At 41.0% G+C, this 18,414-nt stretch overlaps 1 protein-coding gene across 2 annotated transcripts in view; it reads left to right on the top strand.

The window, feature by feature from the left end:
* Nucleotides 1-18,414, top strand: part of PPEF1 (protein phosphatase with EF-hand domain 1) — a 118,562-nt gene that overhangs the window by 90,521 nt on the left and 9,627 nt on the right. The window contains exons 15-19 of one of the 2 annotated variants that reach the window (XM_059678997.1): nucleotides 2,588-2,624; nucleotides 3,400-3,549; nucleotides 8,304-8,441; nucleotides 14,245-14,430; nucleotides 16,493-16,635. In XM_059678997.1, coding sequence (XP_059534980.1) covers nucleotides 2,588-2,624; nucleotides 3,400-3,549; nucleotides 8,304-8,441; nucleotides 14,245-14,430; nucleotides 16,493-16,635 — 654 coding nt within the window. The remainder of the gene's footprint in view (nucleotides 1-2,587; nucleotides 2,625-3,399; nucleotides 3,550-8,303; nucleotides 8,442-14,244; nucleotides 14,431-16,492; nucleotides 16,636-18,414) is intronic. The other variant, XM_059678998.1, reaches the window with a different exon arrangement.

Raw genomic sequence — 18,414 nt, 5'->3', positions numbered from 1 at the left:
CCTTCACAGTCCATATCATGTGCAGGGTAGATGTGTTAGGCCAGGTTTGGAGGTGTCCTTGAGCAGGCTTAGATGGAATCATTCTGTTGCTACCCTTTTGGCTTGTGTCATGTGTTGTTTCAGAAACTAGGACTGTATTTTTCATGACATGATAATTGCTTTTGGCACAGTTGTTCATAAACATATTTGAGAACAGCTGTAACATACCATTTCAACTATCTGACTCACTGGAAATTTGAAGAATACAGATTGGTTAAATGGTTTACCAGTTTTTGCTAAAAGGCCCAATGGGTGGTAGATGTTCCCTTTTCCCTTCTTTCTTCTTCTTCCCCCTCCCTCCCCCTCTTCTACTTCCTCTCCTCTTCCTCCTCCTTTTCTTTTTCTTTTTTTGTTTCTTGTTTTATGAAAAACAGGAACCAGTTTGCCCTAGGGCAGTAGAAGACATGGGATGTTTTATGTTTTTGGTCCTGGGCTTTTGGGTGCCTTGATCAATGCTCAGCAACTTATTAGTTTTGTCTTTTGGGCAGTTTTGGCACCTGACCAGAGTACAGAGTTTAAATTCTAATTCTTAGGTATGGAAGCAAATTCTGAGACTATGAAAAAGAAAATTCCAAGACAAGAAAAAATCAGAGGCCCATTAATATGTAATATAGCTCAATATTTTTATTTGGGCATGCCATTTATCCTTTAATTTATTAATTTAGCCAATCATATTTATCTAATGCTGCAATGTTTAATGAAAGAGACATGGTCCCTACCCTCATAGAGTTTACCTCTAGCAGGCAAGACACATATTGAGCAGGTTTTTCAAGTGTGGTGAGTTTGTAAAGTGGGGAATCCAATCTGGCTGAGAGGTGACAGAGGTTCTCTCACAGAAGTATGGTGTTAGTCTGAGCCCTGAAGAATGAGTTAGGAAATCAAGAAAATGCCATGGTGTTTCACAGTGAGGGCACAACTTATGCAGAACTTAAGACAAGACTTTTTAGACTTGAAAGAAATTTAGGGGGGCAGGAGCATAGACTGATGGACAGGATGGTGTCTGATAGAGTTGGAGACATAAATGGTTGGATCATGCAAAGGAATTTGGATTTTCTTCTAAGGACAACAGAAATTCATTGGAGATTATCATAAATTTGTGTTTTAAATATAGCAGGAAGAGTAAATTTGGAGACGGGCAAGAGTACCTGTATATATGAAGAGGACAATTAAGAAGTAGTTGAAGAGTATATGATGGATTCTCACTTACACTAGGATAGTGGGGATGGAGATGCAAAGGAGTAGATAAAATCAAGAGGAGTTTTGGGAATGATGATTTAATGCTTGGTGGTATGAGGGACTTGAAAGAGGAGATAATCAAGGGTGGACTCTAGGTTCTTGCCTTGAGTTTGGGGGTACATATCATTTACCGATATTGGGAACATGAAAAGAGGAGAAAGTTGGGGTGAGAGAGAATGATGAGTTCAGTTTGGGGAAAGCTAATCTGAGATGCTTTGAGTAGGAAGTTGAGTATACATGTCCAGAGCTCAGAAATGAAGTGTGGGCTGGAATATTGTCCTGTAGTTATTGGCATGTAAATAGTAACTGAAACCTTGGACAAGAATGACATTGCCAAGGGAGAAAGTGAAGGGACAGAATCTGAAGGAACTCCCAATGTTTAAGGCAAGATAGAGGAGAACTTGCAAAGGAGATTCACAATAGCTAGAAAGGTAGGAGGAAAACCAGGAGAGTTTACTTTCACACAATCCAAGAGAAAAAACGTTTTCCAGGACTATGTAGTCAACTGTATTTAGTGTTTCAGAAAGAGCAAGGAAGATGGGGACTGCAAAGTGTTCATTAGATTTAAGAACATGGAAACCTTTGGTGAGTACAGGACTGAAATAATCTCAGAAAACATCATGTTATACTATAGAAGACTGACATGATATTATTTGCATAGAAACCTGGAGTATGTTGTGATCCAACTTCACTGTGTTGGGTACTAAGAGTATATGTATACTATTATGCTAAGGCAAGGAAAAGTAATTGAAGAAAATTACCATCATTAAATCTCCCTTAGTGACTGTTAATTCAGGCTCTAAAATTCCTGACACTTTCTATTAAAACCTTTAATATATAACATGAAGTATATCTGAGAGACTATAAAGAGCCAACTTGTTTATCTTCTAGGTTTTTCTTAGTCTTTCTTCAGTCTTTTTTTCTCTCCATATCATTCATTTACTGTAAGATATAGGTGGTCTGAGAAATTCTGTGTAACTAAAAGCATTCTCCCACACAGCTTTCCCCATGCTTACCACATATTTTTAAAGTTGCTTGTGATTGTTTCACAAAAATATATCTTCTTTCCCCAACTATACTACAAGCTCCTTGAGTATAGGGATAAAAGTTTTGGCTGCTTTTGTTCTTTCTCATCATGCCTAGCAAACACTTGGGTAAATAATAATCAGTTCCAACTCAAGACTAGTTTCTTAAGTTGCTGACATTTGTGATAGTGAGATGTCAAGGCCTTCCCTTTTTTGCATGGCTCACATAAGTAGGCGTTATTAACATTTAATTAAATAGTTTTAATCCTCCCCCCTTTTTTTTCCAGGTATGGCTTCACAAAAGAAGTCTTGAGCAAATATAAGGTAAGACTCATACTTTAAAAAAAATTCTCTTTGCTGTCTATACATAGAAGTAAAAAAAAAAGAGCCTTCAGGAAGGGTGATGGGCGAACTAGTCAGAATCGATATGAATAAAAGCACAGAAGGAAGCCCTAGCCATGGCAGAGGCTTAATTTTCTTCCTGGACTAAAGCAAGCTTTTCCAATGTGACTTTTGTACATTTCAGCATAGATACAAACATATTCCATTGTTTTAAAGGTACCTGGGATTTGTTTTACTCAGGTGTGGTAAAACATGCAAACAAGAACATAGCTGTACTAAAGGAAAAGGCTTTTAATAAGTTATTAGGAAACAGGAGGCACAGCACATCACACTGGGGGGCCACATGGGGAAACACCAAGGTTAGGCAGAAGGCAGAGGGAATGAGAGGGAGAGTGTGTTTATTGTATTTTCCCTGGGAAGAAATGGGGAAAGCAGTGCAAGCAGATTTAGGATTGGCTAGTTTGAGTAATTTCAGCCCCATAAAGGAGGTGGTTGGGGGTGTGGGCTTTTGATTGGTTGGCTTGCATATGATAGGCAAGTCATTTACTATCTCTGAGAATTAGCTCGCCCTGGAAGGGACAGTCTCAAAAATACAGACTAAAAAGACATGCTTAATGGATGCTAGTGGGTTAGTGACTCTGTGCTGACTTCCTTTAGGTGGCATGAAAACTGTTTTGCTTTTTGTCCATCCATTGAGACTATTCAATAAACTTGAACCCATCAGAGAAATGAGTCTTATTCAAGCTCTTACTTACAGATACATGGGAAAAAAATCCTACAAGTCTTGGAAGAAGTTTTTGCCTGGCTACCACTCGGTACAATCATTGATGATGAAATCCTGATCATGCATGGTGGCATATCAGAGTCCACAGATCTGAATTTACTCCATCACATAGAGAGAAACAAAGTAAGAAGGCAGATTACATGAATCTTGTCTCATAGATTTATAAGAGGATATATACCTCTTTTTTAATTTATTATTTTGTATTCATTTGTGTTTTCGGGGTTGTAACTCTAAAAAGATTGGTACAAATTTCAGAAAATCTATGATTGTATGGTAAAGAACTAAATGGGTAACTTCTATACATGGGAAATTTTTTTAAAAAAATTGATTTTAAAGAGGGAGGGAGAGAGAGAGGGAGAGGGAGAGAGAGAGAGACCTTTGCTTGCCTCCCACATGTGTCCCAACTGGGGATTAAACCTGTAGCCTAGGTATGTGCCCTGACTGGAATCAAACCCCAGACCTTCTGGTGCGCTGGATGACACTTTAGCCAACTGATCCATACTGACTAGATAGATCTACATGGGAAATTTTTAAATTCATGATAAAAGTGGGAAAATAAGGAAATGTTGGCATTTCATATCATTTCTAATAGTGAAAAAAATCCTGATTTTTTAAAATTAAGATCTCTAATTAATATTATGCTAAAGTATACATAACTAGAGGCCCGGTGCATGAAAATCGTGCACTCGGGGTGGGGTCCCTCAGCCCAGTCTGTGCCCTCTCGCAGCCCAGGAGCCCTTGTGTGATGTCTGACTGATGGCTTAGGCCCACTCCCCGGGAGTAGCAGGCCTAAGCCGTCAGTTGGACATCCTTAGCGCTGCTGCGGAGGCGGGAGAGGCTCCCGCCACCCTGTGGGAGCGCACTGACCACAGGGGGAAGCTCCTGCGTTGAGCATCTGACCCCTGGTGGTCAGTGTGTGTCATAGTGATCAGTTGTTCTGTGGTTTGGTCGATTTGCATATTAGCCTTTTATTATATAGGATATACATTTATCACTTTAACTAATTTTAAGTGTACAGTTCAGTGGCATTAATTCACATTGTTGTGTAACCATTACCAAAATCACTACCATGAATTTCCCAAACTGTTTATCTTCCCAAACTGAAATTATGTACATATTAACACTAACTTTACATTCCCCCCTCCCCTAGCCCCTTCTACTTTCTATCTCTATGAATTTGACTACTCTAGGTATCGAATATAGGTGGAATCATACAGCACTTGATTTCTGAATTGATATGAGTTCCCTTATAATACTCCAAATGGCTCAGGGTAATATTTTTGGAAAAAAATTTTTTAAAATATATTTTATTGATTTTTTACAGCGAGGAAGGGAGAGGGATAGAAAGTTAGAAACATCGATGAGAGAGGAACATAGATCAGCTGCCTCCTGCACACCCCCCACTGGGGATATGCCCGCAACCAAGGTACATGCCCTTGACTGGAATCGAACCCGGGACCCTTCAGTCCGCAGGCCGACGCTCTATCCACTGAGCCAAACCGGTCAGGGCAATATTTTTAAGCCTAAGTAATCATATTAAAAACAACAGAAACAGAGCAGGGGCATGTATAAAACCTCTGAGGGAAGTGGTTGTGTGGGTTCTGTAAAAGGCTCCTTCCGCTGGGCTTTGTAGAATGACTAGAGTTGTCTTCCTCCTGTACCAGCCAAGTCCCCAGACCAGAGGCTTAGGGGGTACCATATGGGCATGAGGCCTGATAGCAGTTCTGGAGCCAGATGATCATATATGGTCCTAGTGAAAAACAGAAACCCTTACCCCTCAGGACTGATAACCAATTTCTTACCAATCTAGGCAAGTGGAGTCCGGAGCTGGAATTTAATCTGATATAGATAGAAGTGTGACACCTATTCACCTTGAGTTTTTGGAGCACTTATACCATTATACACATATGAATGATAATATTGTTGCTAACTTCTCACCCTTTTAATTTCAGCTTAAATAGACCCACTTGCAAAGCCTTCCACAATGTGCAGAGTAGATCAATTCTCCTTTTATATGCTCTGAAGCCCTTGTATATATCCTTCATAAGTTACTAAGATTAAGTAACGAACTGTGGTACTGTTTGAGTACCATCTTCCCCTGCTTCTCTAGTTCCCTGATATAACCCCAGGATCCCCAGCAATTAAGATGTGATAAGTACTTAACTCAATGTTTATTGAATATCTCCTAAGAGATTTTAAGAGCAAAGTGGGCAAGCCTAAGACAAAACTGGATGCAAACTTTTTTATAACCTTTTTGCTAATTCTGTAGTGATTTTGCATAGCCTCCTCCCCAACTTCACCCAGAGAGGATCATACTTCTTGATTTATACCTGTTGTCTTGGTGTAAGTGTTAGTAGCACCTCTCTTTACCCTCAAAAGTATACCAGTTGCAATAAATTTTAAGGCCACCCTAAGTCTAAGGCATCTTTCTCATGGTATCAATAAATAGTCAAGTCAATAAGACATTTCGATCAACATGAGATAGTGTTAGCATAATGAGGGGATATGATTCTAGCCAAGAGCAAGGGAACATGATGTTTTTGTCAGTCAAATATTGGCAAGCACATAGCAGGAATGAGACACTCCACCACCACCTGTCCTATGACAACAGAACTGATCAGCTGTGGCAGCCACTACCAATTGATCAGATTGAAGAATTTTCCTTTCCTGAGATTAGCCTGAGCAGGTAGCCCTCTCTAGGGCTTTTTGTTTTATTTATTGTAGTGTTGTTTTTTTTTAATTTTTTTTTATTGCTTAAAGTATTACAAAGAGTATTACATATGTCTCCTTTTTTTTACCCCCTTTGACAATTCCCCAGCCGCCCCTACCCCCCAGTGTCTTATGTCGATTGGTTATGCTTATATGCATGCATACAAGTCCTTTGGTTGATCTCTTACCCCCCTGCCACCCTTCCCGGCCTTCCCGCTGTAGTTTGACAGTCTGTTTGATGTTGCTCTGCCTCTGTATCTATTTTTGTTCCTCAGTTTATAATGGTCCTTATTATCCAGAAATGAGTGAGATCATGTGGTATTTTTCTTTCATTGACTGGCTTATTTCACTTAGCATAATGCTCTCCAGTTCCATCCATGCTGTTGCAAATGGTAAGAATTTCTTCCTTTTTATAACAGCATAGTATTCCATTGTGTAGATGTACCACAGTTTTCTAATCCATTCATCTGCTGATGGGCACTTAGTCTGTTTCCAGATCTTCGCTATGGTAAATTGTGCTGCTATGAACATAGGGATGCATATATCCTTTCTGATTGGTGTTTCTGGTTTCTTGGGATATATTCCTAGAAGTGGGATCACTGGGTCAAATGGGAGTTCCATTTTTAACTTTTTGAGGAAACTCCATACTGTCTTCCATAGTGGCTGCACCAGTCTGCATTCCCACCAGCAGTGCATGAGTGTTCCCTTTTCTCTGCATCCTCTCCAGCACTTGTCCTTTGTTGATTTGTTGATGATAGCCATTCTGACAGGTGTGAGATGATACCTCATTGTTGCTTTGATTTGCATCTCTCGGATGATTAGTAACTTTGAGCATGTTTTCATATGTCTCTTGGCTTTCTGAATGTCCTCTTTTGAAAAGTGTCTATTAGGTCCTTTGCCCATTTTTTGATTGGATTGTTTATCTTCCTTTTGTTAAGTTGTATGAGTTCCCTATAAATGTTGGAGATTAAACCCTTATCTGTGATAACATTGGCAAATATGTTCTCCCATGCAGTGGGCTTTCTTGTTGCTTTGTTGATGGTTTCTTTTGCTGTGCAGAAGCTTTTTATTTTGATGTAGTCCCATTTGTTGTCCCCTTTGAGAACTTTCCTGGACATAAATGTACTTTCTCACATTTCTCCAAGAAAACACAATAAAATGAAAAGCAGCCACTTTTGAAGTATTTCTGAAATCAAATCCTATTGGTTCTCTCTTATCCCCATCTATACTGATAAAAGGGTAATATGCTAATTAGACCAGACATCCTTCCGGACAGAGCCACAGTGGCAGAGGCCAAGGCAGAGTTGATTAGAGGCAATCAGGCCAGCAGGGGAGGGCAGTTAGGGGTGATCAGGTCAGCAGGGCAGGGCAGTTAGGGGCGATCAGGTCAGCAGGGGAGGGCAGTTAGGGGTGATCAGGCTGTCAGGGGAGGGCAGTTAGGGGTGATCAGGCCAGCAGGGGAGGGCAGTTAGGAGGCAATCAGGCCATCAGGGGAACAGTTAGGGGACAATCAGGCTGGCAGGCAGAGGTGGTTAGGGGTGATCAGGCCATCAGGCAATTAGGGGCATCAGGCTGTCAGGCAGAGTGGTTAGGGGTGATCAGGCAGGCAGGCAGGCAATTAATTAGGAGCCAGCAGTCCCAGGTTGCAAGAGGGATGTCCGACTGCTGGTTAGGCCCAATCCTGAAAGGCCTAAACTGGCAGTTGGACATTCCCTGAAGGGTACTGGATTGGAGAGAGTGCAGGCTGGGCTGAGGGACGCGCCCCCCCCCCCCCCGCACAGATCTCATGCACTGGGCCTCTAATGTATAGATAAAGGCTCAGAGGGAGACAGTTTTCCCTTAGCATCGTCCATTTCCTGAGATGATGCCTCAGAACATGTCTAGCACTGACATCTGTGCCTCTAGGGTCCTTTAGAAACTAATGGGAAACTTTCCCTGTAGGGAAAATGTATCTATTTGAAAATTGTACAAGCAGAATTTAACAGGCTCACTTTCTAGATATCAATGAATTACTAAGATAAAGAAAATGGGTGAGATGCAAAAGATGACCATGCGTTTTTCACTGGGTTGAGGCACCACAATATAGACAGAATAGCAACTGGTACTGAAGTTTCTGCATGCAGCACACCAAGCATAGGGTTTGACTAAAGCAAGAATTTGTTTTGTAGATGAAATCCGTGCTAATGCCACCAGTTCCAGTGGATAAAGATAGTGGTACTGAGATGAAGAATAAAGGACATGTGCCTCGAGGAGTCAAATTAAGTGGATCACCTTCTGATTATTTAACAAAGCATGAGTGGGAACAGGTAGGTCATCAGATTGTTCACCAAAGTGGTAAAGAAGACACAGCATAGATTATGTTGTCCCTTACAATATAGAGATAAAAAGTGACTTGCCTTTATACACAGATCATATCCTTCTCACTGAATTTATCACTATTTTTTGACAGCTTTATTGATATATAATTCCCATACCTCATAACGTACTTATTTGAAGTATATGCTTCATTGTTTTTTTGGTATTTTCACAGTGTTGTTCAGCTATCACCACAGTCTAATTTTAGAATATTTTTATCACCGAATAAACTCCATACCTATTATCAGTCACTCCCCATTTCCTCCCCACCTCCCCACTCTCCCAGCCCTGCTCCCCTTAGTTTTAGGTAACCACTAATCTATTTTGGTTTTTATAGATTTGCCTTTTCTGGACATGTTACAATATTTGATCTCTTGTGTCTGGCTTCTTTTACTCAGGGCTTTTGCTTTTGGTATTATATCTAAGAAGTCATTGCCTAACCCAAAGTCATGAAGATTTATTCCTATGTTTTGTTCTAAGAGTTTTATAGTTTTAGCTCTTACATTTAGGTGTCTGATCCATTTTTAGTTAATTTTGTGTATGGTATGAGGTAGGTGTTAAAATTCATTCTGTTGTATGTGGATATCCAGTTATCCCAGCACCATTTGTTAAAAAGACTGATCCCACTGAATTTTCTTGGTACCCCCACCAAAAATCAATTGACTTTAAATATGAAGGTTTATTTCTAGAATCTTAATTATATTCCATGATCTGTATGTTTATCCTTATACTAGTGACCTGGTGCATGAAATTTGTGTACATTAAAAGGGAATTAATTAGAGGAAATATTTTAATATTGCTATTTGCTCTTTATAATAGAAGTATCAGAGATGAAAGAAAATTAGTAAAATGTATATGAAAATCTTCCTCCTGTCAGAGTCTGGGGTGTGCCACGGAACCAGAGTCAAGTCCCCGCCCACCCACATGTGCCTCAAAATCACACAAAACCCAGACCTGGCTGGCCCCACCCCCATTGGACTAGATCCAGACCTGGCCGGCCCCACCCTCATCAAACCCTCGAGGTGGGCACGGCCTCAGGTTGCCTGGCCTGGCGCCGGAGCAGGGGGCGCAGCCTGAGGTCCCCCGGCCTGGGCCAGGAGGTGCACCTTGAGGTCCCCTGGCCTGGGCCAGGGGTCATAGCCTGAGGTCCCCCGTCAAGCCCCACCAGGCGGGGGGTGCAGCCTCAGGTCCCCTGGCCCAGCACTGGGGCAGGGGGCATGGCCTGAGGTCCCCTGTCAAGTCCCATGGGTGGGGGACATGGCCTGAGGTCCCCTGTCAAGCCCCATGGGTGGAAGGCACAGCCTGAAGTCCCCTGTCAAGCACTGCATGGTGTGGGGCGCGGCCTCAGGTCCCCCAACCTGGCGCCGGGATGGAGAGTGCAACCTCAGGTCCTCCAGCCTGGCACCAGGGCAGGTGGTGCGGCCTGAGGTCCCCTGGCCCATCACCAGGGCGGAGGTGTGGCCTGAGGTCCCCTGTCAAGCCCCACTGGGTGGGGGCTATGCCCTGAGATTTCCCATCAAGCCCCGCTGGGCAGGGGGCATGGCCAGAGGTCCCCTGTCAAGCACCGCCAGGGCGTGGGGCATGGCCTCAGGTCCCCTGGCCCAGTGCCAGGGCGGGGGGCCACAGCCTGAGGTCCCCTGTCAAGCCCTACCAGGCAGGGGGCGCAGCCTCAGGTCTTTTGCCCCAGCCCAGTGCCACGCAGCCTCAGGTCCCTGCTGATTGCTCCTTAAGGCTCGTTACAGGAACTCTGCCTACGCTGTGGGCGCAGCCATCTTGTTTTACAGAATCCCTGCCTCCACTGTGGACACAGCCCTCTTTTGTTATGGAATCCCTGCCTCTGCTGTGGGTGTAGCCATCTTGACCATTACAGCGTGATGGTCAATTTGCATATTCCCTCTTTATTAGATAAGATTAGTACTACACAGTTTTGATTATGGTAGCTTTGTATGAAGTTTTAAAACTGGGAAGTGTGAGTTATCCACCCTTTTTTCTTCTTTTTCGAGATTTTTTTGGGACTATTCTGGATCCCTTAAATTTCCATATGAATTTTAGGATCAGCTTGTCAATTTCTACCAAAAAGCAGCTGGGATTTTGGTAGGCATTGCCTTGGATCTATGGATCAATTTAGATGCTATTGCACTCTTAATATTATATCTTCAACTTCATGAACATGGGATCTCTTTCCATTTCGTCAGATCTTTAGTTTCAACAGTGTTTTGTAATCAGATATTTATTGACCAGGTCATAAAAAGCTGTCACTCAGTAAAACTTTCCCAGTTTTTAGTTTGACAATTTCAGGAAAGTATGGTAAGTAGTTATTCTTTTTGCACTTATCACCCAAAATACCCTGCATGTCAGAGGAGACAGGGTGTTCCAGAGAAGAGAGAGATTATCTCTGCCTAGGAATTTGTTTCACCCTTTATAGAAGTTTTTGTTTGTGAGCCGCAGAATTAAATCTATGTTGTAGCCACAGTCTGTGCAAACCTACTCAAGTGAATGAATTCTAGACAAAAAAGAAATGCAGAATTCAAGGAATGAATGATTCTGAAGTTCATTTCTATAAACCTATCCCTTATGACTTTGAATCAAAGAAAAATGAGTGTTATATATATCTTCCTCATTTCAAAGCTGAGCCATCTAAGGCCTAAATAGGCAAAGTGATTTGTCCCAAGTGACAGAGGTGACACTTGAAGAATTAATTCCTTGGCCAGTGATTAATCTATTTCAACAGAGCCCTATCATATGTGCATTTAATTTATGTAAATTTCAACTATATACATATGGCAAAAAGGAGAGAAATGTATAAAATTTTACTTTCATATAATATATTATGTATTATCACATATATAAAATATCACACATCCACATTGCTATATAGGGTTGTATATTCAAAGTCATATATACTGTGCTTTAAGGGTAATTTAAGAGGTTTTCTGGGAGTAATTTGGCATAATTGACTTACACCTCATGTGGAAATTTAAATCTTTTTTAAAAATATATTTTATTGATTTTTTACAGAGAGGAAGAGAGAGGGACAGAGAGTTAGAAACATCAATGAGAGAGAAACATCGATCAGCTGCCTCCTGCACACCCCCCACTGGGGATGTGCCCGCAACCAAGGCACATACCCTTGACTGGAATCGAACCTGGGACCTTTCAGTCTGCAGGCTGATGCTCTATCCACTGAGCCAAATGGTTAGGGCGGAATTTAAATCTTAATCCCCTCCTTATAAAACAAAACTCCTTGTGTTCCATGTTTTCTCCTTTATTATACTAAACTGGAGATCCAGTGCATAAAATCCATGCACTGTGGGGGGGGGGTGTTCCTCAGCCCAGCCTGCACTCTCTCCAATATGGGGCCCCTGAGAGGATGTCCATCTACCAGTTTAAAACCAGCAGTCTGGCCCTAACCGGTTTGGCTCAGTGGATAGAGCGTCGGCCTGCGGATTGAAGGGTCCCAGGTTCGATTCCAGTCAAGGGTATGAACCTTGGTTGCAGGCACATCCCCAGTAGGGGGTGTGCAGGAGGCAGCTGATCGATGTTTCTCTCTCATCGATGTTTCTAACTCTCTATCCCTCTCCCTTCCTCTCTGTAAAAAAATCAATAAAATATATCCAGCAGTAGGACATCCCTTTCACAATATGGGACTGCTGGCTCCTAACCACTCACCTGCCTGGCTGCCTGATTGCCCCTAGTTGCACCCCTGCCAGCCTGATTGACACCTAACTTCTCCCCTGCCAGCTCGATCACCCCCAACTGCCCTCCCCTGTTGGCCATCTTGTGAGAATGTGGGGGTGGTCATCTTGTGACAATGTGGGGCGGCCATCTTGTGGTGGCCATCTTGTGACAACATGGGGGTGGCTATCTTGTGGCACCATCTTGTGACAATGTGGGGTGGACATCTTGTGATGACATGGGGACAGCCATCTTGTGACAACATGGGGTGGCCATCTTGTGACAACGTGGGGGCAGCCATCTTGTGATGTGAGGGCATGAGGGTCATTTTGCATATTACCTCTTTATTATATAGGATGCCAAGTCATCCTCCAAACATGAGTTTATGGTATAGGAGCAAGATATCATTCAGTTTAAAATGCAAGTGTTATTTTTATCATAAACACCAGCAAAGTAAATGGGTTCCATTTTATTTATTTGTAGGGTAGGGTTGTTCTAGTGATTGAATTTAGTAGGGAAGAAAGGAGAATCATCTTTGGGTGGTTTTAATTCTCACTTTAATCAATCATCAAAAACTCTACAAGTGTCTGAAATGTGTCTGGTGCAGTGTTTCTCCAGTTCTGACCTGGTGCCTGTCATCCCAGAGCAGTTACCCAGCCAGTTCTGTTCTTTTCTCCACCTCACTGTCTTTTCCCTTACTATATCTAGCTCTCCTTCAATGCCAAACCTATAAATAGCTGTACTATCATGTTTAGTGGGACAGCCACTTCTGGCCCTCTTCTTAACACCCACTAGAGCAGCGGTTCTCAGCCTGTGGGTCGCTACCCCTTTGGGGGTCAAACAACCCTTTCACAGGGGTCGCCTAAGACCATCAGAAAACATATAGAATTACACATTGTTTTTGTGATGAATCACTATGCTTTAATTATGTTCAATTTGTAACAATGAAATTGGGGGTCACCACAACATGAGGAACTGTATTAAAGGGTCACGGCATTAGGAAGGTTGAGAACCACTGCACGAGAGTAACTGTACAACTTAAAATGCATGCTTCTTCATTCCCTCAAAAGAAGCACGTGGAAAATATAGACTCTTAGAATCATGGTTTGTTAGAACTTCGAGATACTTTACAAGTCTTATGGCCCAAACCTCTGATTTGAAAGATCTAGAAACTGAGATCCAGAGAGTTTTCTCAAGGTTATACATATTTAGAGACAAAATTAGTTTTTTCACTACTGTTTAAGCTCCTGTAGGAGACATTTGAATAAAGAAACATTATACATAGATTACAGCCACAAACAGGAAGCCCCCAAATTTCTATTAAAATATTCTTAGAAACTTGGGTCTTTTGTCCTGGACATCATGTAGACTGCTTTTGCTTATTTCAGCCCCAAAAGAAAATGTTATGCTAATAAAATACTTGTGGGTTTAGTAGAACACATTGTGGAAACCAACCAGTGGCTAAATATATTGTTGAAACTGAGATGTACTTATCAAGAGGGCATAAAGTCAAAAGAGATGCTTTAGGAGGTATTCTTGGATAAGCAGTTGTCTATATTTGCGATATGAAAAACACTTCCTCACCTTATGTACTCAACAGTACAAACACCAGGGCCAAAGCCACAACTGAGAGACCTACCTTATCTCTTTGGCCATATTAAGAATACCTAATGTGTGTTCATTGTGGGGAAATGGCTATCTCCTTTGAACATGACAATTAAGTTCTTTCAAGAGAAAAGACTTTTGTAGAATCGGCAATTGTGAAACATTTGTGATGGATTAAAAAAAAAAAAAGCCAAGGGCTGATTCTTCATGATTCCTAGGTATTTCTACATCAGTTACTATTATTGCAACATTGGTTATTGGGGATGAGCAGAAAGGGATTTTGGTGGCTATAAAATTAAAACTATTCTCGAAGAGATTCATGAAGGATAAAAATATGAAACAATTTTGAAGGAGGAATGAGAAATAGTAAGACTTTGGGATAATATGGGTAAATATTTCTGGAAAAGAATTTGGAATCTAGAAAGATAAACTCTCCCTTGTAAATAGCAGCCTAATCTGGTTTGTTGTTTTAAGGTTATCGATATTCTGTGGAGTGATCCTAGAGGGAAACGAGGCTGTTATCCAAACACATGTCGAGGAGGGGGCTGCTATTTTGGGCCAGATGTTACCTCGAAGTTTCTTAATAAAAACCATTTGAAGCTGCTCATTAGGTCTCACGAATGTAAGCCTGAAGGGTATGAAATATGCCATGATGGGAAGGTAAGCTAACATTGTTGGTGACACCATCACAGACATCCTTCCCCTAAGCTCAGTCTTTCTTCACAGGATGTGTCTCACCTAAAGGCCCATGGAAAGATGTCTTCCCTGGTACCTAGAGAAAAGGCCACGCTTTGGTAGACAGAAACAGGAGACTGTAGGGCAGTGATGGTGAACCTTTTGAGCTCAGCGTGTCAGCATTTTGAAAAACCCTAACTTAACTCTGGTGCCGTGTCAGATATAGAAATTTTTTGATATTTGCAACCATAGTAAAACAAAGATTTATATTTTTGATATTTATTTTATATGTTTAAATGCTATTTAACAAAGATAAATCAACCAAAAAATGAGTTCGCATGTCACCTCTGGCACGTGTGTCATAGGTTTGCCATCACTGCTGTAGGGTTTACATACATTGTTGGACGGGGCCTCTCTGTCCCTCACCCTAAAGGATATTTGGTTTAATTCCGTCATCTTCCCTAATCCCAAAGACAGAAACTGACATGCAACACTAAATACACACAGAGAAAGGCTTTTACTGATCTCAAGGCAAATCTCCAGTAAGGTGGGGTTGAGATTGTATTTATCCTCATTGAGCACTTAAATGGCAGCCGTGAATCCAGTTTGCTCTTTCACCTTTGCATGTTCCTGGTGCAGGGCAGAGCAAAAAATTCACTTCCCCTCCACTCACTTGAGAAGGTGATCTCTAGGAAGTCATTCACTGTAGTTAGTTGCAGCCACTAAAATGGAGTATATTGTGCTCCTGCAGTGGTGTGTAATAAGGCTAGAAGAGGTGAGGACTGAGGAACTGGTTTCTTGTCCCAATTTGTCCTGGGATACTCCTTTTTCTAATACTGAACAGCAATGAATACAAAAGAATACAAATTTGAATGTAATTTCCTTCTATTAAAACACTTTTGCATTTCTTAATTATATTACTACATTTCAGGCTCTTAGTAACAATTGTGAGGTGGTTAAGGCCAGTATTATTTAGAGACTAGAGGCCCAGTGCACAAAAATTTGTGCACTCGGGTCCCTCAGCCCGGCCTGCACCCTCTCGCAGTCCAGGACCCCTTGGGGGATGTCCACTTGCCGGCTAAGGCCTGCTCCCTAGGGGATTCGGCCTAAGCTGACAGTCAGACATCCCTCTGGCAGCCCAGGAGCCCTCGGGGGATGTCCTGTGGGGAGCAGGCCTAAGCCGCAGTCAGACATCCTTAGCACTACCAAGGAAGTGGGAGAGGCTCCCGCTACCACCACTACACTTGGAGCCATCAGCCCAGTTTGTGGCTGAGCGGAGCTCCCCCTGTGGGAGCGCACTGACCACCAGGGGGCAGCTCCTGCATTGAGCGTCTGCCCCCTGGTGGTCAGTGCACATCATAGCGACCTGTCATTCCCAGTCATTCTGCTGTTAGGATCAATTTGCATATTACCCTTTTATTATATAGGATTGTTGGTAATAAGAAAATGGAGAGAAAACAGCAGTGACTTATTAGGATAGGACTTGATCTAAGCAAGGTTTTTGGTCACTGACAGATGTTACCATCCATCCTCCACCACAGCCCCAAGGCCAACTGAATGGTCATGGTCCCTTATTTTAGCCACTATTTCTATGCCCTTAAAGCACTGGTTTTGTGGAGTGCCTTGGGCCCTCCAAATCAGTCAGTTCCAAGCAAAAGCAAAAGATGATACTAGACAAGTTTTATTTTGAATGCTCAAATATCACAAGAAAAGAAAATAAAGGCTTTACCCCCTTGGAAAATTTAGAATTTACAAAACAGAGCATTAAGGAGGATTTTAAGATTGAAGCTGAAATTATACTCAGGATTGCAAGGTCATACCCTGTGTGGATGAAGGCTAAAACTCAGTGCTTCTGGCGACACTGATTTAAAAGCCTTGTTTCTCTCCAATGGAATCACAGGAAATCTTGACAGGCTTGAATGATTTGTATGGATTCTGAACTCTGTTTAATTTTTGCTTTTTTAAGATTTGAGCTATTTCTGACTTTGTTGAAGGATATTTTGAGAACTACCTCTATGTGAACCCGATCCTCTTGTTCTTTAATTAGGTTATTACGGTATTTTCTGCTTCTAATTATTATGAAGAAGGCAGTAATCGAGGTGCTTACATCAAGGTTGGTTTTTGTACAACCCTTCGATTTTTCCAGTACCAAGTAACAAAGGCAACATGCCTAAGACCTCTTCATCAAAGGTGTGTATACTCTAAGGGGAATTCTGAACATGGGTACTGGTGACCAAATATAACCAATCCAAAGTGACTAAGAACAGCCACAAGGGTGAAGACAACTACTTATTGTTTACGCATTGGTATGGAAATAGTTCCAGACACGAAGTAACAAATACATTCATATTTGACAACAAGAAGAACAATTTTTAAATTTATACATCTCTTTATATGGATAAAGTGGTCAGCATCCAGTCCTTAATTGAATGTAAAAAAAAAAAAAAAAGGTCCCCACACCATCCAGCCCTGTAACCTATAGTTTTGTCTGTCCCCGCCCTCAAACAGCCCAGTCTGGAGTTACTTCTTTGTCTCTTCTTTATCCAGCAGTGTATATGACAAAAGAGTTGTGTGTGTTTCTCCATGTAATGGCATTCATAGCTTGTCTTCTTTTTCTCCCTTTAACATTATCTTTTTAATATTTTCATTATAAAATGAATATATTTATTATTAAGAAGTGAGATATATAAAGAAAATGTTAATGATCTCTCTCCCCTTACTTTTCAATAATCCTTTTCCCCATAGGTAACTGAAATTAATAGCCTGGTGTGGACCTTCCACCCTGTTCTCCTTGCTTCTACAAAAATAGACAAGCAATTGTTCATTCATTGAATAAAAAACAAATTGAGCACATATTATGTATCTGACACTGTTTTAGGTACAGGTGATATAGCAATAACCTAAATAAGCAAAAGTCCTTTCCCTCATCAAATGCATATCCTAGTAGGAGGAGAAAGTCAATAAACACCATACATACATTTCGTTTTATAAAGATAGAATCACACTGCATATTCTATTCTACAACTGACTTTTTCCCTAAAGATTCTATCATGAACATCACTCCAAGTTAGTACATATAGACCTAATTCATTCTTCTTAATAGATACATAATAATCTGTAGTGTATATATGCCATAACACTTATGAAGTGAGTAAATCTTATTCAAATAATGGCCAACCAGAATGGTTCCAGGGTTTTGCACTTAAAAACAATACTACAACAAACATTTCTCTCTCTGTGTGCATATATATATATATATATATATATATATATATATATATATATATATAAAGTTTTAGTGTTGCTTTTAGGTAAGATTTCAAAATACGAGATTTATGGATTTATATGTTTAAAATGTTGTTGGATACTCCAAGAATTGTAATAATTAACAACCTGAAGAACAATATACCGTTTCTTCACATCCTCATTAGTCTCAGATATTTTTACCCTATTCTTATTTTGCCAAGCTGAGTTTACCCATCTTATGTTTTTGGAAATTGCATTTTCTCTTCTTTGAATTTCCTATGTATATTATCCCCCCATTTTATATTATTGTGTTGTAAGAGTTCTTTATATAGCCTGTATACATGTCACTTTTTAGATATATGAATTGTTGAATTTAAGAAGCCATTGCCTAACCCCAAACACATTCCTATGTTTTCTTCTAAGAATTTTACTGAATAAGTTTTTACAATTGGGTGTCTGATCCATTTTGAGTTACTTTTTATGTATGGTGTAAGATTGGGATCCGACTTCATTCTTGTACTTGCGGACATTCAGTTGTCTTAGCACCATCAGTCAGGAAGATTATCCTTCCCCCATTCAATTGTCTTGGCACACTTGTCAAAAATCAATTGGCCATAAAGGTACAGGTTTATTTCTGGACTTTAAATTGGATTCTATTGATCTACATGTCTATCTTAATGTGAGTAACACACTGTCCTGATCACTATACCTTTGTGGTAAATT

Source organism: Myotis daubentonii, chromosome X, assembly GCF_963259705.1.
Source record: "Myotis daubentonii chromosome X, mMyoDau2.1, whole genome shotgun sequence".
NCBI classification, from domain to species: Eukaryota; Metazoa; Chordata; class Mammalia; order Chiroptera; family Vespertilionidae; genus Myotis; species Myotis daubentonii.
Note: the sequence above shows the minus strand (reverse complement) of the source record. Positions and strands in the feature narration are given on the sequence as shown.